Source organism: Argentina silus, assembly GCF_951799395.1.
Source record: "Argentina silus genome assembly, chromosome: 10".
NCBI classification, from domain to species: domain Eukaryota; kingdom Metazoa; phylum Chordata; class Actinopteri; order Argentiniformes; family Argentinidae; genus Argentina; species Argentina silus.
Genome location: NC_139664.1, coordinates 3,239,097 through 3,253,796, shown reverse-complemented (window position 1 = coordinate 3,253,796; position 14,700 = coordinate 3,239,097). Strand labels below are relative to the sequence as shown.

Sequence of the window (14,700 nt, the reverse complement as noted above, 5' to 3'; positions counted from 1 at the left end):
TGTGCCTGTGTGGTAATGTACAGTACAGTATTGTGACTGGTTGGAATTCCTTGTCCCCCTCCTTCCTGCTGTGTGGCCTGCAGGCTGGAGAAGAGCCAGTCCCAGTGTGCTCCGTACCATCTGCAGCTGGAGGAGTGTCTGTCTGCAGACCAGGTGCCCACCCCAGAGCTCATCCAGGGATACGTGAAGAAGGTAAGCCTCTAGCAACAGCTTATGGAGCTTACATTCACAAAGCATTTACACCGCTGCAGGTTTTTGCACCTCAGGAAATTGAATAAAGGGAATAAAAGAGAAGAAAAGCTAAACATATGAAGACGGTGTTGTTGTATCCTTGTCAATAGAACCTTTGTTCCTTTTTCTGTAGTTTAGTCTGTATTAAAAATCAATCAATCAATCAATCAATCAAGCAGATGTATTTGTATGACACTTTTTACAGACACAAATGTCGCAAAGTGCTTCACAACAAGAACAACACTAAACATTATAAACAATAAATACAAAATGATATGTGCTATACAAACTTGAAAAGCACTGGTGTTGCACTGGCCTTTGGATGAGTGGACGATTGCATTATCACTGTGCAGTATCTGTTCACTATCATCTTCTAATGTGGTTTCGCTCTACATGGCCAGATGAAAAAAATCCTACTTTCAATTTAAATGTCGGGGAGTGGACATGGATCAGCAGCAGCAGCATCGCGGCAGTCGGGTCCCCGAGGGCCACGCTCTCTGCTGGAGCTTCATCCTGACCTTCAAACTCTATCTATCCTCCCAGAGAGGTGGAATATCTGAGAAATATGAAATATGTTAAACTTGAAAAGTGGAAAAGTGTTGCCGCAGGCGACTGTCACTCTGCAGTCTGGGGACAGTTTCACACGTCTCCAGAGCGTGTTGATGTCTTCCATCATTACACTCCGAAAGGGGATAACAGGCTTCTACATCAAAGGCGAAGGGGCTTGTCAGTGTGGATTCAAAAGTTCATTTTATTTTATTCACATGGCAGAGGTGATTTGACACCTGGATTGCGTGATGAAGACTAAAGGCTAAAATAAACAAATAGACGATATAGTACAATATAGTACAATATAGATGGATTCAATGTGTTGTTTATCTGTTTCCTTGACCTGAATGTAGACGGCGGGATTTCTCATTCAGTTTTGACCAAGGGTCACCATTAAAGTACCTTGACACATGAGTCTACATCTAATATGTAATATACAGTGCCTTCGGAAAGTATTCAGACCCCTTCACTTTTTCCACATTTTGTTGTGTTATCGACTCAATTTACAATGGATTAAATTAAAATAATTGGCAATCCACACACAAATACCCCAGAATGACAAAGCAAAAACATGTTTTTAGAAATTTCTGATACAGAAATACCTCATGTACATTTTGCTATGACACTCTTCAAATTAGCTAAAATGCAAAAATGTCATCAACAAATCAATTGAGTCCATCTTAATCCAAGGATAATAAGTTCATGTAATTTTGGAATTAATATCTTTGTTTTTATAGGGTCTCTGATTTGCATCAGAATCAATGACACCCTATAGATTAGGAATGAGGGTGTTACCTGCATACCATTTAGCTGACACTGCAAGTGACTTACACTGCAATTTGTGCGTACATTTTTCAGTATACCATATCGTGGGAATCTACAGACAGGAGAAATGGTACAAACCATAACTGTTACCACCAATGAGATACAATACGCTTCTCTTTTATCTGTGCAATTCCATTTCACCTTATTGCTGGAAATAATAAAATGTCTCAACGTTGATAGATATTAAACAATGTAGCTGGAGACGATGTGTTTTTCCAATTTAATTTCATAGTGAATAACCTGCGATATGGGCGTCTATGCTGATTTGATTTTTATTCTCTTCGTCCTGGTGAGAGATAGCGATGTACCGCCTCCGGCTGGGATCTTACGGGGGCGGAATGATAATAGAGAATGGCATCGTTAACATTCCTTGACAGTTAACATTTCAATTTCACCTGATGGAAAATCCCAATATTGACATAAAATGCCAGATGACAATGAAATGGAGAGAAGCATGCTCGATTCTGCAGTCAGCCCCTGCCAGAGGTTGGAGCCACGGTCATTGCAATCCAATCAACTCTTGTTCGATTGGAATGGTTGATGCTGGAAGGAGTGGTGGAGGGAGGGAGGTGGGGGTTATGTCATTACATGGAAGAAAGCACAGTCCATCGTAACGGTCCATCGAAAGCACAGTCCAAGTAATACATGCAAAAATGTGTCAAAGGTGGAGTACTAGTGGAAATGAGGTACCCATGGATCAATCTCTCTCTCTCTCTCTCTCTCTCTACAGCAGATACAGGATGCTTCAGACCAGGGGGTCATGTTCGTGGGCTTCATCCAGGAGCCACGTGGGACACCAGGCCCCCAGACTAGAGAACCAGAGACACCCTCCCTCTCCCTCCACTCTAGCCCCAGCTCTGTGCTAGGCTCCCTGAGTAGCCGGAGTCCATCTAGCCCCGGGAGCCATGGAGAACCAGGGAGCCAGGATCAGGCCATGGACACTGGGGCCAATGAGGGCAAAGACCCCCCATGTGAGGCTGGGGAGGGACCCCTGGCGGAGGGGGAGAGCCAGACCGGGAACACTGGGGGGAGTGAGGGTACTGGGGGGGAAAGCAACCATGATGGGGAGTCCTCTCTCCCTGTATCGCCATCGAAAGAGGGCGACAGAGATCACAATCAGGAGCTGATGGAGGAGGACGCGCTGACACACAACAACAACAAGGCCAATACTGTAGAACCGAAGGAGAGACCAAGGTGTCACACTCAGAGGACCAATGGTGAGTGTTTCTCAGATTTCACTTGTTTTAACTTTGAACTATCGCACTCTGAAATCTTGCATGGATGGGTAGGGTTATTATAGTCCAACCAATGCAAGGCTTGATTCCACCAAAACCAATAGCCCCATTGAACTGAGTGCTTGTTGGAGGTGTGTTTTAGTCAAGTGTGTGCCAATGTTACACAATACTGTGCTGACTCAGGATATAATCCTTTCAATCCCTTTCTCAAAAGAAATACTCCCATTGCATGCTCCAGCTACTAGTGTAAAGAGTATGCACTCTTCAACAGTAGCATTTTGGCTTGAGCTTGTTTATAATATAATGTTGTAGTTTACATAGATCATTTGCTGGAGAAAATCAATGCATTTAACTATTGTAACACAGTTGACACCTTCATTTCATTTTCACTTCATGTACTGTCATTTTAATATCCCAACACAGTGTCTACTGTACATTTGGATGAAATTAACACAAGGTAGGGGAGGTTTTGTTTGGGCCTAATATGAGCATTTTGGAATACCAGCTGGACAACACTTTCTCCCTCTCCCTCTCTTTCACACTCTCCCCCCAAAATGTGTTTGGAAATGTGCAAGTGTATATTGGACACCACCCACTGTACTTGTACTTGTGTGTGTGTGTGTGTGTGTGCGTGTGTGAGTGTGTGTGTGTGTGTGTGTGTGTGTGTGTGTGTGTGTGTGTGTGTGTGTGTGTGTGTGTGTGCGTGCGTGCGGTTACATGCTTGGCTCCCTGTAGACCACAGCCCCCTTGTCCATCTGGAAGTCCCTACAGTGAAGTTTTGCAGGGAGATAATCCCCCACTGAATCATCCTCTACCTCCCTCTCAGCCTGATTCCTCCTCCCTCATTCCCAACCTCCACAGCCACCAGCCTTGGTGTGTGACCATGTGCCAAGTGCCCATGTCCCTGTTGCTAATACTCTCTCTGACTCAGCCTCTGATTCCAATGCTGTGGGTGTACACATGCAACAGCAGCAGAAGGGCTAAACGGGGTCATCAGATAGCAGTTGAAAGGGAAACGAGGACCAGAATTGAAACTAGTATGTCTTAAAATAGTTCTAAGAAGTAACGCTAAGAATATTATTATTATTCGCTGAGAATATTATATTATCTCATAGGAACACAGGTGGAAATGGGAAGCAGTGAGGATATAAAAAGTGAGAGAAATTGGCAAAAAAATCCCAATTGTCACATCTAGAAATAAGCACGAGCTTGGGTGTAGCCACACGTTCTTCCCAAGAAATTATTAAACGGAAAAGAAAAGACAGACAGACAGACAGACAGACAGACAGACAGACAGACAGACAGACAGACAGACAGACAGAAAGAAAGAAAGACAGCTAGACTGCTGCACTGTAATTTTTGGGGATGTCTATTATGAAATGCTTTGTTAGCATTGATTGAATCAGTTTGGAGTGGGCGGGACAGGGATTCCAGAAGCAGATGATGAGATGAACAGCGGTGCTGTACATAAACAGACAGGGTTATGAGAGTTGACCTTGTCCCTGGGATGGGGACCCATCAGACCAGGCTTGCGAACAGACGACGCGTTTCAACGCCGTAATTGTGTTCATGCGCTCGTTTTCTCGTTAACGGCCAACGTCAACGAGGGTCTGTCACCTGATCACCTTCATGTGACTGTTAGCTTCGCAGGTCTCAATACACCTAATTGATACAGTACTTGTGTGTGTGAGTGTGCGTGTGCGTGTGTGTGTGTGTGTGTGTGTGTGTGTCTGTCTGTCTGTCTGTCTGTCTGTCTGTCTGTCTATGTGTGCTTGTGCCTGCCTGCGCGTGCGTGCGTGCGTGCGTGCGTGGGTGCGTGCGTGCATGCGTGGGTGCGTGTGTATGTATGTGTGTGTGTGTGTTCACAGACCAAATATCAGGGCAAGCATAGAGAAACTCTACAAATATTTGTTTAACCTTCATGCCCTGACAAAAATTAAATTGCAGAGTCAGTTGCACTTTCTTATCATGTGGGAATGGTTTGTGTTTCATGGCTCCCTTGCCTGTTTCTAACTCCATCAGTAACTCACATCCATTCCGCACTTAACCTTGCCAGGACATGTAAACAACATATATAATTCATTAAGTCGCCCTATGACACGTCAGGTTTAAGACCTGTCAGTAACCCGCCAGGACACATACAGTGTACAGATAGAATGGTAACAGTCGCTCAAAGCTGATGTCCTTGAACAAGCAAACAAAATCTTTCCAACTACGAACACTGCATTTCAATTGACTTTTTTTGCAGGAAAGGTGAACATTTATGGAGAGTGTTAGAGTTATGTTGACTTAGCTTTGTTTGCAATATGTTTTAGTGACTATAATGTGCGCAAGGACGGTTCTGGTCCGGTATGGGAATTCAGCAGATTTTGTTGCTCTGAGGAGTGGCCAATGACAAGATTTGGGGAATTTGGTGGCCAGCTGTCACATCACTCAGGCGAGCCAGAAATGAAATGGTAATAAATGATTCATTCTTCCTGGGTGTCTGACTGACGGCCTGACAGAGCAACTGAGCCATGGTCCCCTCTGATGATGCTCCCCCTGTGTGTGCGTGCGGGCGTGCGTGTGTGCCTGTCTGTCTGCGTGTGTCTGTGTGTGTGTGTGTGTGTGTCTGTGTGTGTGTGTGTGTGTGTGTGTGTGTGTGTGTGTGTGTGTGTCTGTGTGTGTGTGTGTGTGTGTGTGTGTGTGGGTGTGGGGGGGGGGGGGGGGGGTCTGTGTGTGTGTCTGTGTCTATGTCTGTGCCTGTGTGCGTGGGTGGGTTGGAAGAATAGCCCATTCTGGCCCTCCATCTGGTTTGCATGGGAACAACACAGACAGACATTTGCATTAAAAAAGAGAAAATGTCTTGATTTAAATTGCTGCTGCCGAAGCAAAAGTTCATCCATATTTGTGGACATTTCTCAATGTTGAATTACGATCATTTCAGTTGAGCCACAAGCCTCTGGTATGGCATCGTTAAGACTGATACACAAAGCAGTTGCCAGAGGAAAGAAATGACTTCAAATTTTGGTATGAATCACCTCCGTTATAAAGAGTGTCAACTGTGCTACATTTCCGAAATCACATCTGTTACCAGACATGTGTGAACTCTGTTATGGATTACAAATCAACTCTTATGTGTCACAGCGTGTGGTGCGATAATGTGTTTTATTCACACTTGTGTTTTGTGTTGTGTCAGGCGTGGAGTTGCTAGCCCTGTTCAACCACCCGACGGTCCGTGAGAGCCAGCTGAAGTACTTCACAGTGAAGGTTCCACTGAGGGTTCAACTCCGTGACGAGGGGGTCAAAGGGGTGGAGGCCAACTGGCTCGATCACATGACCCAGCACTTCAACAACGGAGCATCGCTCGTCGATGGATACTTCCACCTGGGCAACGACAACGGTAAACAAAACACACTAAATCCACCTAGCAAAAATTTCTAACTTTATTTGAAAATCAATATGCCAGCGGGTAACAGCCAGATAGTGCAGTCATGGTTGTCCTCCTCACATTTCTGCTGTCTTGTCTGTCTTTTTTTCACCTGGGCATGAAATAAGTAACACAGTTGACGAAAAAAAAACAACAAGACAATGCAAGTCACAAACAAACGACGAAATCCCGGACTACAATGGAAAGCTTAATGGACTGTATGGCTGTGGTTTTATCCCTTTTGAAACTCTGCGTGGTTCTTTTGTTTTGTCTACTGTTCTACCCCTCAGTGCACTTTCCAGCTAGGCTCTGGGGCATGCTACTTAATTCTGATTGTGGTGAAATAAACCAGCTTGAGTAAATAAGAGTCATAATTCATTAATCTCCAAAAGTGAACGCATCAGCGACTCCGAAACACAGATAATGAACCTGATAGCAAATTAGTGCATCCTTGCATATGTTATCGAGAGAATGAAGTAATGAAGCGTGTTATTATAATTCATTTCTCTTCTATTAGGTTATTCTAATATATTTTGCATATTTTATGTGTAGTTAAGATATGCATATTTTCTTTTTCTGAAATGGTCGTGCAGTAAAAGCAAGTTTAGAGTTGCAGAGTGTTCTGCTTTGCTTCGGAAATGTCAGCCCGAAATCTGAAATTGCTAATATACTGGTTTGCTGGGAACAGCCTGCCAACATATGGAAATAACCCAACCGTTTTTAACGGATATGTTTGTATAGGTGAGTGCTGGAGTTGTGTCAACCTCTTGGGATCTGTGAGTGGTGCGATATCAAAGCCCGAGCAACATCCCGCGTTTGTTGTAAGTAGCTAATTACATCAAACGAAGGAGCGGCTTGTTTTAACAAGCCTGAGAACCAAGAGAAACCATGGTCGTGCAGGCGTCTCCAAATTTAGCACCTCTTTGAAATCCATTTCAGAATTCATTAGGAGAAACTCTTCCTGACACTAGAGACGATCTCCTCCCCATAAACATCAAGGGCATGCTCGATTGTAAAACGCCACGATAAAAAAAGACGTGTCGTGTCAGCGGCAGCGGCAGCGACACTCAGTGTGATTGGAGATCATAATGACAGTTACAGGACGGGATTGTACTAAGTGCACTACAAGTGCCTCCACTCTGTCTGTCATGTCGTCTGTTGTTGATGCAGTGCTTCAAGAAATTGGTGTGTTTTATTGGCTTCTGATATGGCAGACAGGTCTCCTACTCAAATTGTGTACTGATACACAATAGTACCTGTTCCCAATTGTGGTGATGTTTGCTAATGCCTTCCCCTGGCAACTTGCCCTTACCTCAACCATTCAAAGGTAATGCCTAATACTGCCAAACCGCCACGCTATTCAAAGAAAATAAACTTCTTGCGGAAGTCGCGCAAATTCACTTAGCGTCACGTAGCGTTCAGTTTTTGACGTATCGGACCAAAAATCTCTGTAATGCTTTGACCAGGACACGCAATTGGGAATGCATACTATTAGGATTAATTAGGAGACTGTGTTGCATTGTGGTTATGACCTTATGTTGTTGTGTTGCCGTTGTGTTGTCATGGTGTCTTTGTGTTGTCATGGTGTTTTCCTTTTTAATTGGTCTACTCTCTTCAGCTGTTCTTCTCCCCGCCTATGCTGTTCTTTTCAGCTGTTCTACTGTTATTCTCTGTTGTTGATCTGCTGTGCTTTTCCTCCACTTTCCTCCACTTTCCTGCTCTTTCCTCCACTTTCCTGCACTTTCCTGCTCCTTCCTGCTCTTTCCTGCTCTTTTCTTCAACTCGTCTACTTGAATACAAACTTGTACACAGTTGTGGAATACATGTCCCTTTAACTCTAACCTTTTTGTGTTCTCTCTGAAAACGTAATGAACATTGGTAAGAACGATGCACTGATATATCCTGAACTGTATGTACTTATTAACTTAATATCTCACATGCTAAGTCTTATCTTATGCAATATATATGTTATGACCATAACTCCACTGCACTGTGCCTGGTTTGCTGTTCTTGTTTGCTGCTTTCCCAGTCCTACGCATCTTTGTTCTTGTTCGTATTGGCTATATATACATATTCATGTATTCCCCCTGTTCTGCTGCCCTTTTCCTAAACGTCGCACCTCCTCCCCATTGTGTTTGACTGTTGACTGCCTGGGATGGTCCGGTGGGATACACACACACACACACACACACACACACACACACACACACACACACACAGTCGCTATCTCCTCATGCCCTCTTCCCCCTATAGAGATGGGTTTCCATGGTGAAGCCTAGCTTGTGAAGGCGTCGGAGGTGGTGGTGGTGGTGGTGGTGGTGGTGGTGTGGAGGAGGGGGCGGGGGGTAAAAGTCCTGTTTAATATTCCGCCGTGGCGAGGCGTGAGACAGGTGGGAGTGGGTTCAGAGAGACGGAGACCTGGAGAGCGCCGTGGGGTCGGATATTAGACCGTCATTGAATTTGCAGATCCTGCGCCGACTGCTCGGCACCTCCTACGTACACACACACACACACACACACATTCAACACACTCACACACACACTCACACAGAAACTCACACACACACACTCTCACAACACACACACACATACAACACACTCACACTCACACACACACTCACACAGACACTCACACACACACACTCTCACAACACACACACACACATACAACACACTCACACAGACACTCACACACACACACACTCACACACACACACACACACATACAACACACTCACACGCACACTCACACAGACACTCACACACACACACACACACACTCACAGCTACTGCCCCATGTGAGTTCTGACGGGGGAATGAGTTTGTTTACTGGAGAATTGACAGTAACGGTGTTGCCGGGGAGTTTTTCATTGTTACACTTACTGTAGCTTAAACTATCTGCAGCCAAACAATGAGGATTTGTAGTCCTGACTGTGTGAGACATTGATCTATTCATATGCACGACAGTCAGCGCCAGTGCTTTCTATATCCAGGCAAAGCCCAAGGAGGAAGAGATCCCATGAATATGAAATTCCAATAAGGTATTACTTTACTGTGAAAAGAATTTTGGGGGGGAAACGATGTGCTTGCATTTTTGGAGAGACAAATGAGACTGGATATGGAATTAGGGCTAGAAGGCCTGTGTGTGTGTGTGTGTGTGTGTGTGTGTGTGTGTGTGTGTGTGTGTGTGTGTGTGTCTGTGTCTGTGTCTGTGTCTGTGTGTACGTGTGTGCGTGTGAGTGTGTATGTCTGTCTCGATAAATCTAGAGAGTATTCTCCCTCCTAGTGTCTAACCAAGTAGCCAGGAAATAATACCAGCTTGTGGGAGTATGTCTTTGTGTATGTGAGGCAGGGTGCAGTGTGCATTCCCTGTCATATTCCTCAAAGGCCCCTAGCTACAACCAAAAGTCTGCCTGGCAACCACAGGTACATCGCCCCCAGCGCTCAGACCTTTGGCTCAGAAGGGTAGAGCCCCGGCCAATCCTCACACATAATCCCGCTCCCTCCCCCCCTCTCTCTCTCTCTCTCTCTCTCTCTCTCTCTCTCTCTCTCTCTCTATCTCTCTCTATCTCTCTCTCCATCTCTCACACTCTCCGGATTCCTGGCGGTCCCCTTTTAAAATATAGATAAGCCGTCACAGCCCCTGTCTTCCGTTTTTTCTCTCTGGCAGTTCTAAGACACATGTTTAAATCATGTCAGCAGACATGACTCTGGGCAGGGTCATTCAGTGGCTCCCGCGGTCAACGGGACTCCCTCCGCTCCCGTCCCCCCCGCTCCCGTCCCTCCGCTCCTCTGAGTCTGCGTTCCCAAAGTCTGTTGTCAACCCAGAGTCAGTCTGCGTGCCTCATTCCGGTCCATTCTGTGCCACTTAGTTGTCACTCTGCTGCGCTGGCGTCTGGCGCTCCGTGTCAGTCTGTGTCAGGTTGCCACTCTCGCTATCTTCCTCGTCTCCGGAGTCTTTGTCATTCTGGATCTTTCTTTCGGGTTCCTTGTCTGTCACTCTCTGTCTTGGGGAAAGATATTTGCATGGCTCGCTCAGCCTCGGGTGCCTGGAGCAGATACACAGTCAAAAACGATCCATTGTCCCTTTGCGGATGAAAACAACTATCCACAAGCCTCTGTTCCACTCGATACTCCCCCCCCCCCCCCCCCCCCCAGTCAATAGACTTGACATAATGTTTACGTTATTTGTGTCCCCCCCTATCCCCATCCCCCTCAGTCGTTCCTGCTCCCCCTCAGCTCTGTGTCTGGCAGTGTTATGCCAAGAGACAGCGTTTCCTCTAAAGCAGAGAGACAGAATCCCTGTGTGCATCTCACCTGAGTGATCCCGGTGTACCGGCAGGGAACAATCAGGGCCAACCCAATCTCCAAGAGGGCTTTCCAATTATACGCCAAGCAGGGGCGGCTGATGAATGATGGGGGGATGGAGGGGTGGAATAAAGAGTAGGCGGAGGAGGGGGAGGGGGGGGAATGAACAACGACAATGTCTGTATTTGAAAAGAGCCAAGAGATGTCTGAGAGATGTCTTCAATTGAGCGCGCCGAGCCCCTAAATGGGTTTTCTGGGCAGAAAATAAAGGAGCCTGTCTTCCCTCCCCTCCACCCGTCTCTCCAGTCGCCCCTCGTTGCCCCATTATTAGGGCAGAGTAATGAAATGTGGAGTGTCTCATGGCGGAGCCCTCGCCGCACAAACTGTATTAGTGTGTAAATGGTGCGGGAGTAATGAGAAAGCACTCAGGCCAAGAGAGAGGCCTGGTCTGGGGGGGGGGGGGGGTTGGGTCTGCACTGTTCAGTGGAATAAGAACAGGCATGAGATGGAGAGGGAGCTCGGCCTTCTGAGGTCCAGCGGTGCTCTCCGTGACGCCGAAGGGGGGTCTAATGAATTGGGTCCGAAACAAAGGCCTTTTTATAGAGATCAGATGTGTCTGTGTCCGGGCAGAGCTGTGATTTCCAGTATGTTCATTTTCAGACTGATTTCCCCGCAACTCCCTCGAACCATCTCAACATTTATCTACGCATCTGTCATCTTTCTGTCTGTTCCTCTCTCCAGCCTTTTTCCCGAAAGAAAAACGTTCCCAACCCTCCTCCTTTCTCTTGCTCTGTCACTCTACATAATCCATAACTCATCCTCGCTTTAACAAATGGTACATGCTGAAGCCAATGTAATAAATGACCCACCGTGTAGCTTGCTGGTTGGATGGGTAATGTCATTACGTTTCCTCTAGCCTTGAGGCTTGGGGAGGGCAAGACAGACGCCCTCCATCCTGTAAATACTATTTCATGGCCGCCCTCTCCATTCTCTGCAGATTTGCTGCCTAAGTCGGTGGAAAGCGTCTTCATCTTCCAGGAGGGGACAGAGGGAGATTTGACCGGGGCCGCCACCACCTACGACGCCATCGTGGTGGAGCAGTGGACCGTCATCGATGTGAGTGGATTTTTTCCCCTCTCTACCATGGGGGGTTTGGCCTGTTTGTCCCAACACCGAGAGTAAACGCTGTCACTCGGAAATGTTTCCAACAAGTGACCTAGAAGCAAAATCGGAATTTACGAGACATGTGTCACAGTGGCTTGTCTTATCTGCAGCAAACAAGCCCTTATCTGTCCGGCGATTAAGTCCCCAGTTTGCTCAAATCCGAGTTGGAAATTGATTTCTGTCTGCTTTTGAAGGGTTTCGGGAATTCTGTGGTTGTGTGTGTGTGTGTGTGTGTGTGTGTGTGTGTGTGTGTGTGTGTGTGTGTGTGTGTGTGTGTGTGTGTGTGTGTGTGTGTGTGTGTGTGTGCTGATGATATCAAAGTAATCAAATTTAGACTTTCTAGCCCTGGGGCTGTCCAAGTGTGAAAAGAGACTTTTGTCCGCTAAATGTGCCTCTCATTGTCCACCTCAGCTTTGATGACCATGCGCCCAAAGGAGCTTGGCTCCAAAACACACAATTTAACCCCTGACATCACAATGCCCTTATCCTTTTCAAATGAATGGGAATACTGTGGAGAAAAATACTGTTGTAGCGGTAGTATAGCAACTCTTGCTTCAACAACTGAGAAGTACATTTATTATAAGACCTTTTAAGCGCCTTAAAAAGTCGTCAGTGTTTTACGCAGGAAGGACAATAAAGCAAAATGTGTAACAACTACACAATTTCGATAAATCCAATCAAGTCTTTTCCTGGGCTTTACCAAGAAACGTTACACTTGGCTGATCTGCAAAAAAGTGACCTTTTCTTGATAACTCTTTTTCACAAAGAGATGATGAGCAACATGCATTGTGATTGTGATAACTGCTTAATATTAATATGCATAAGTATCATCACTCATTGTCGTTTTGGTGCCAGAATAATTACGCTGAAAAATTATGCAGAATATTGATTGGGAGGTTTTTCCCCAGCGCACTCACACTCATCTAGATGAAAGACTGACAGGTGGTTGGATTTATAGGCATGGAAAACACGAAAACAAGCTGCTTCACTGAGAACAAATCAATATGGACAAGCTGGAAGTGCACATATTTTGTTGTTGTTAGTACAAAACTTTCTGTTTTAATTGTCAACAAACTTGGAATCGTTTCTATAGAGTCCAACCCCTAATTCTATTTCGTATTCAGTTACATTTACATTTACATTTTTTACATTTAGCAGATACTTTTATCCAAAGCCATTGGCAGTCACAATGCTAGAAGAAGGAAGGATTACTTTTATTTATTTATTTATTTTACATTTTTTTGAACTGTACAGGGGGGCAGCGGGGGGTGAAGAGGTCTTTAGGAGGGACAGTCAAGATGTAGCCTGAAGAGATGGGTCTTTAGTCTACGGCGGAAGATAGGTAGTGAATTTATTTGTTGTCTTGGTGTGTGTGAAGACATGGATAGCTTATTGTGACCAAACTCTTTGGACTGAGATGACAAGTAGGCCTATGTTAGGGGCTCCACACCTCTGGGTAAAGACCTTGCTTTAATGCCATCCCATTTCAGCTACAGCTGTTTAGAGGGGATATTATATAAAGATGCCCTTTATATAATGAAACTGTCTCTTGCTTTGTTTATTTACACCTACATATACAGTACACATATGTCTATATTTAGTGACACCATTGAACCAAACAGCAGAACTGGACCACGTGTGCAGGTGCTTAGAAATACGTTAACGCTGAGAGAAGCTGCTGCTACCTACTGCTAATATAATTTTCAATACATGAGTAAAATGACCTGAATGGGACATACTTTAGATGTTCATGGAGAGCACGGAATGAATAACTCGACACACATCGTTTCCCCCACAATGAAACTCAAATTAGGAACACGCTGTCGTCTCTCGTATCTAAAGGAAAATCAATACAGAGCGCAGCCTTGGATATAATGCAATAAAAGCCTCCCCTTATCATTGGGCTTTAGAGCAGCAACAAAAAAAATGTGCTCTCCTTGAGGCCTCAAAGAAGAATGGTCTTTATAGATTTGCCTGAAATCTCAATATTAGTTCTCATTCACAAAGGGGGGTGAAATGCATTGATGGCATGGTATTATGTTTCCGACAGTGAGTCTAGATGGATTATGAAAATGAAAACACGTGGAGACAACTCAGACATTTACGTGTGTATCATGTGTTGCTGTTGCTGGAGACTCGCAATCTAGCTACAATGTGGTTAACATCTGGGTAACTTTAAATCAGTCGTGTTGCCTTGTAAATGTATTTGTTGCACCTCATACGTGGATGAATACACCTGGCCTCATGACCACCTAGGTAACACACTACTACGTGTATACCACTGTAACAGTGATTAAGGGCTTTACAAATCAATGTGAGTCGAATAGAATGGAATTTAATGTTATTATCTATTACCATTATTTGTATATCCTAGCATGTACTAGGACTACTTTCTATTTCACTATTGGTCTGCTTTGCTTGGGTTTTACTTGAATAACGCTTCAATTATCTATTACCATTGTTTGTATCTTTTTAACATGTAGGCTACTGCTGTTTATTTCGTGTTTTCCTATTTTTCTTCTATTGTGTAATTGTTTATTTTTACTTGATTTGTATGTACATCACTTTGAGCTGCAGTCTCTGTACGAAAATGTGCTCTATAAATAAATGTATTATTATTATTATTATTACTCTATAGGCCTAATGCTTCACAAAACGATGACCCACTAAAGCAAAAGGGCTGTCCTGTTCTCAGTTGCCAAGCAGACCCAATATAGTCATCGTTGGCTATATTGAATTTAACGCAGCAGTGCCTAGTCATTTCCCAGAAGGCCCACAGACGTCAGTCTCACAGTATACTGAGTACACGAGACGCACCAGCGAATGAGAGGAGTTAACAGCACTGACACTGTTGTCAGTCGTTGTCAGTCGCTCCCAGCAGCTGTACAGAGCCCCAGCTTGGAGGGCCAGCGCTTCAGTCACCAGAAACCTGTTGTCAGTCGCTCCCAGCAGCTGTATAGAGCCCCAGCTTGGAGGGCC

The 14,700-nt window shown here is 45.0% G+C and overlaps 1 protein-coding gene across 1 annotated transcript in view; it reads left to right on the top strand.

Moving 5' to 3' along the window:
* Window positions 1–14,700, top strand: part of rftn1b (raftlin, lipid raft linker 1b) — a 51,629-nt gene that overhangs the window by 25,713 nt on the left and 11,216 nt on the right. The window contains exons 4-7 of the mRNA XM_083679210.1: window positions 84–192; window positions 2,336–2,822; window positions 6,019–6,222; window positions 11,555–11,673. Of these exons, the coding sequence (XP_083535336.1) occupies window positions 84–192; window positions 2,336–2,822; window positions 6,019–6,222; window positions 11,555–11,673 (919 nt within the window). The remainder of the gene's footprint in view (window positions 1–83; window positions 193–2,335; window positions 2,823–6,018; window positions 6,223–11,554; window positions 11,674–14,700) is intronic.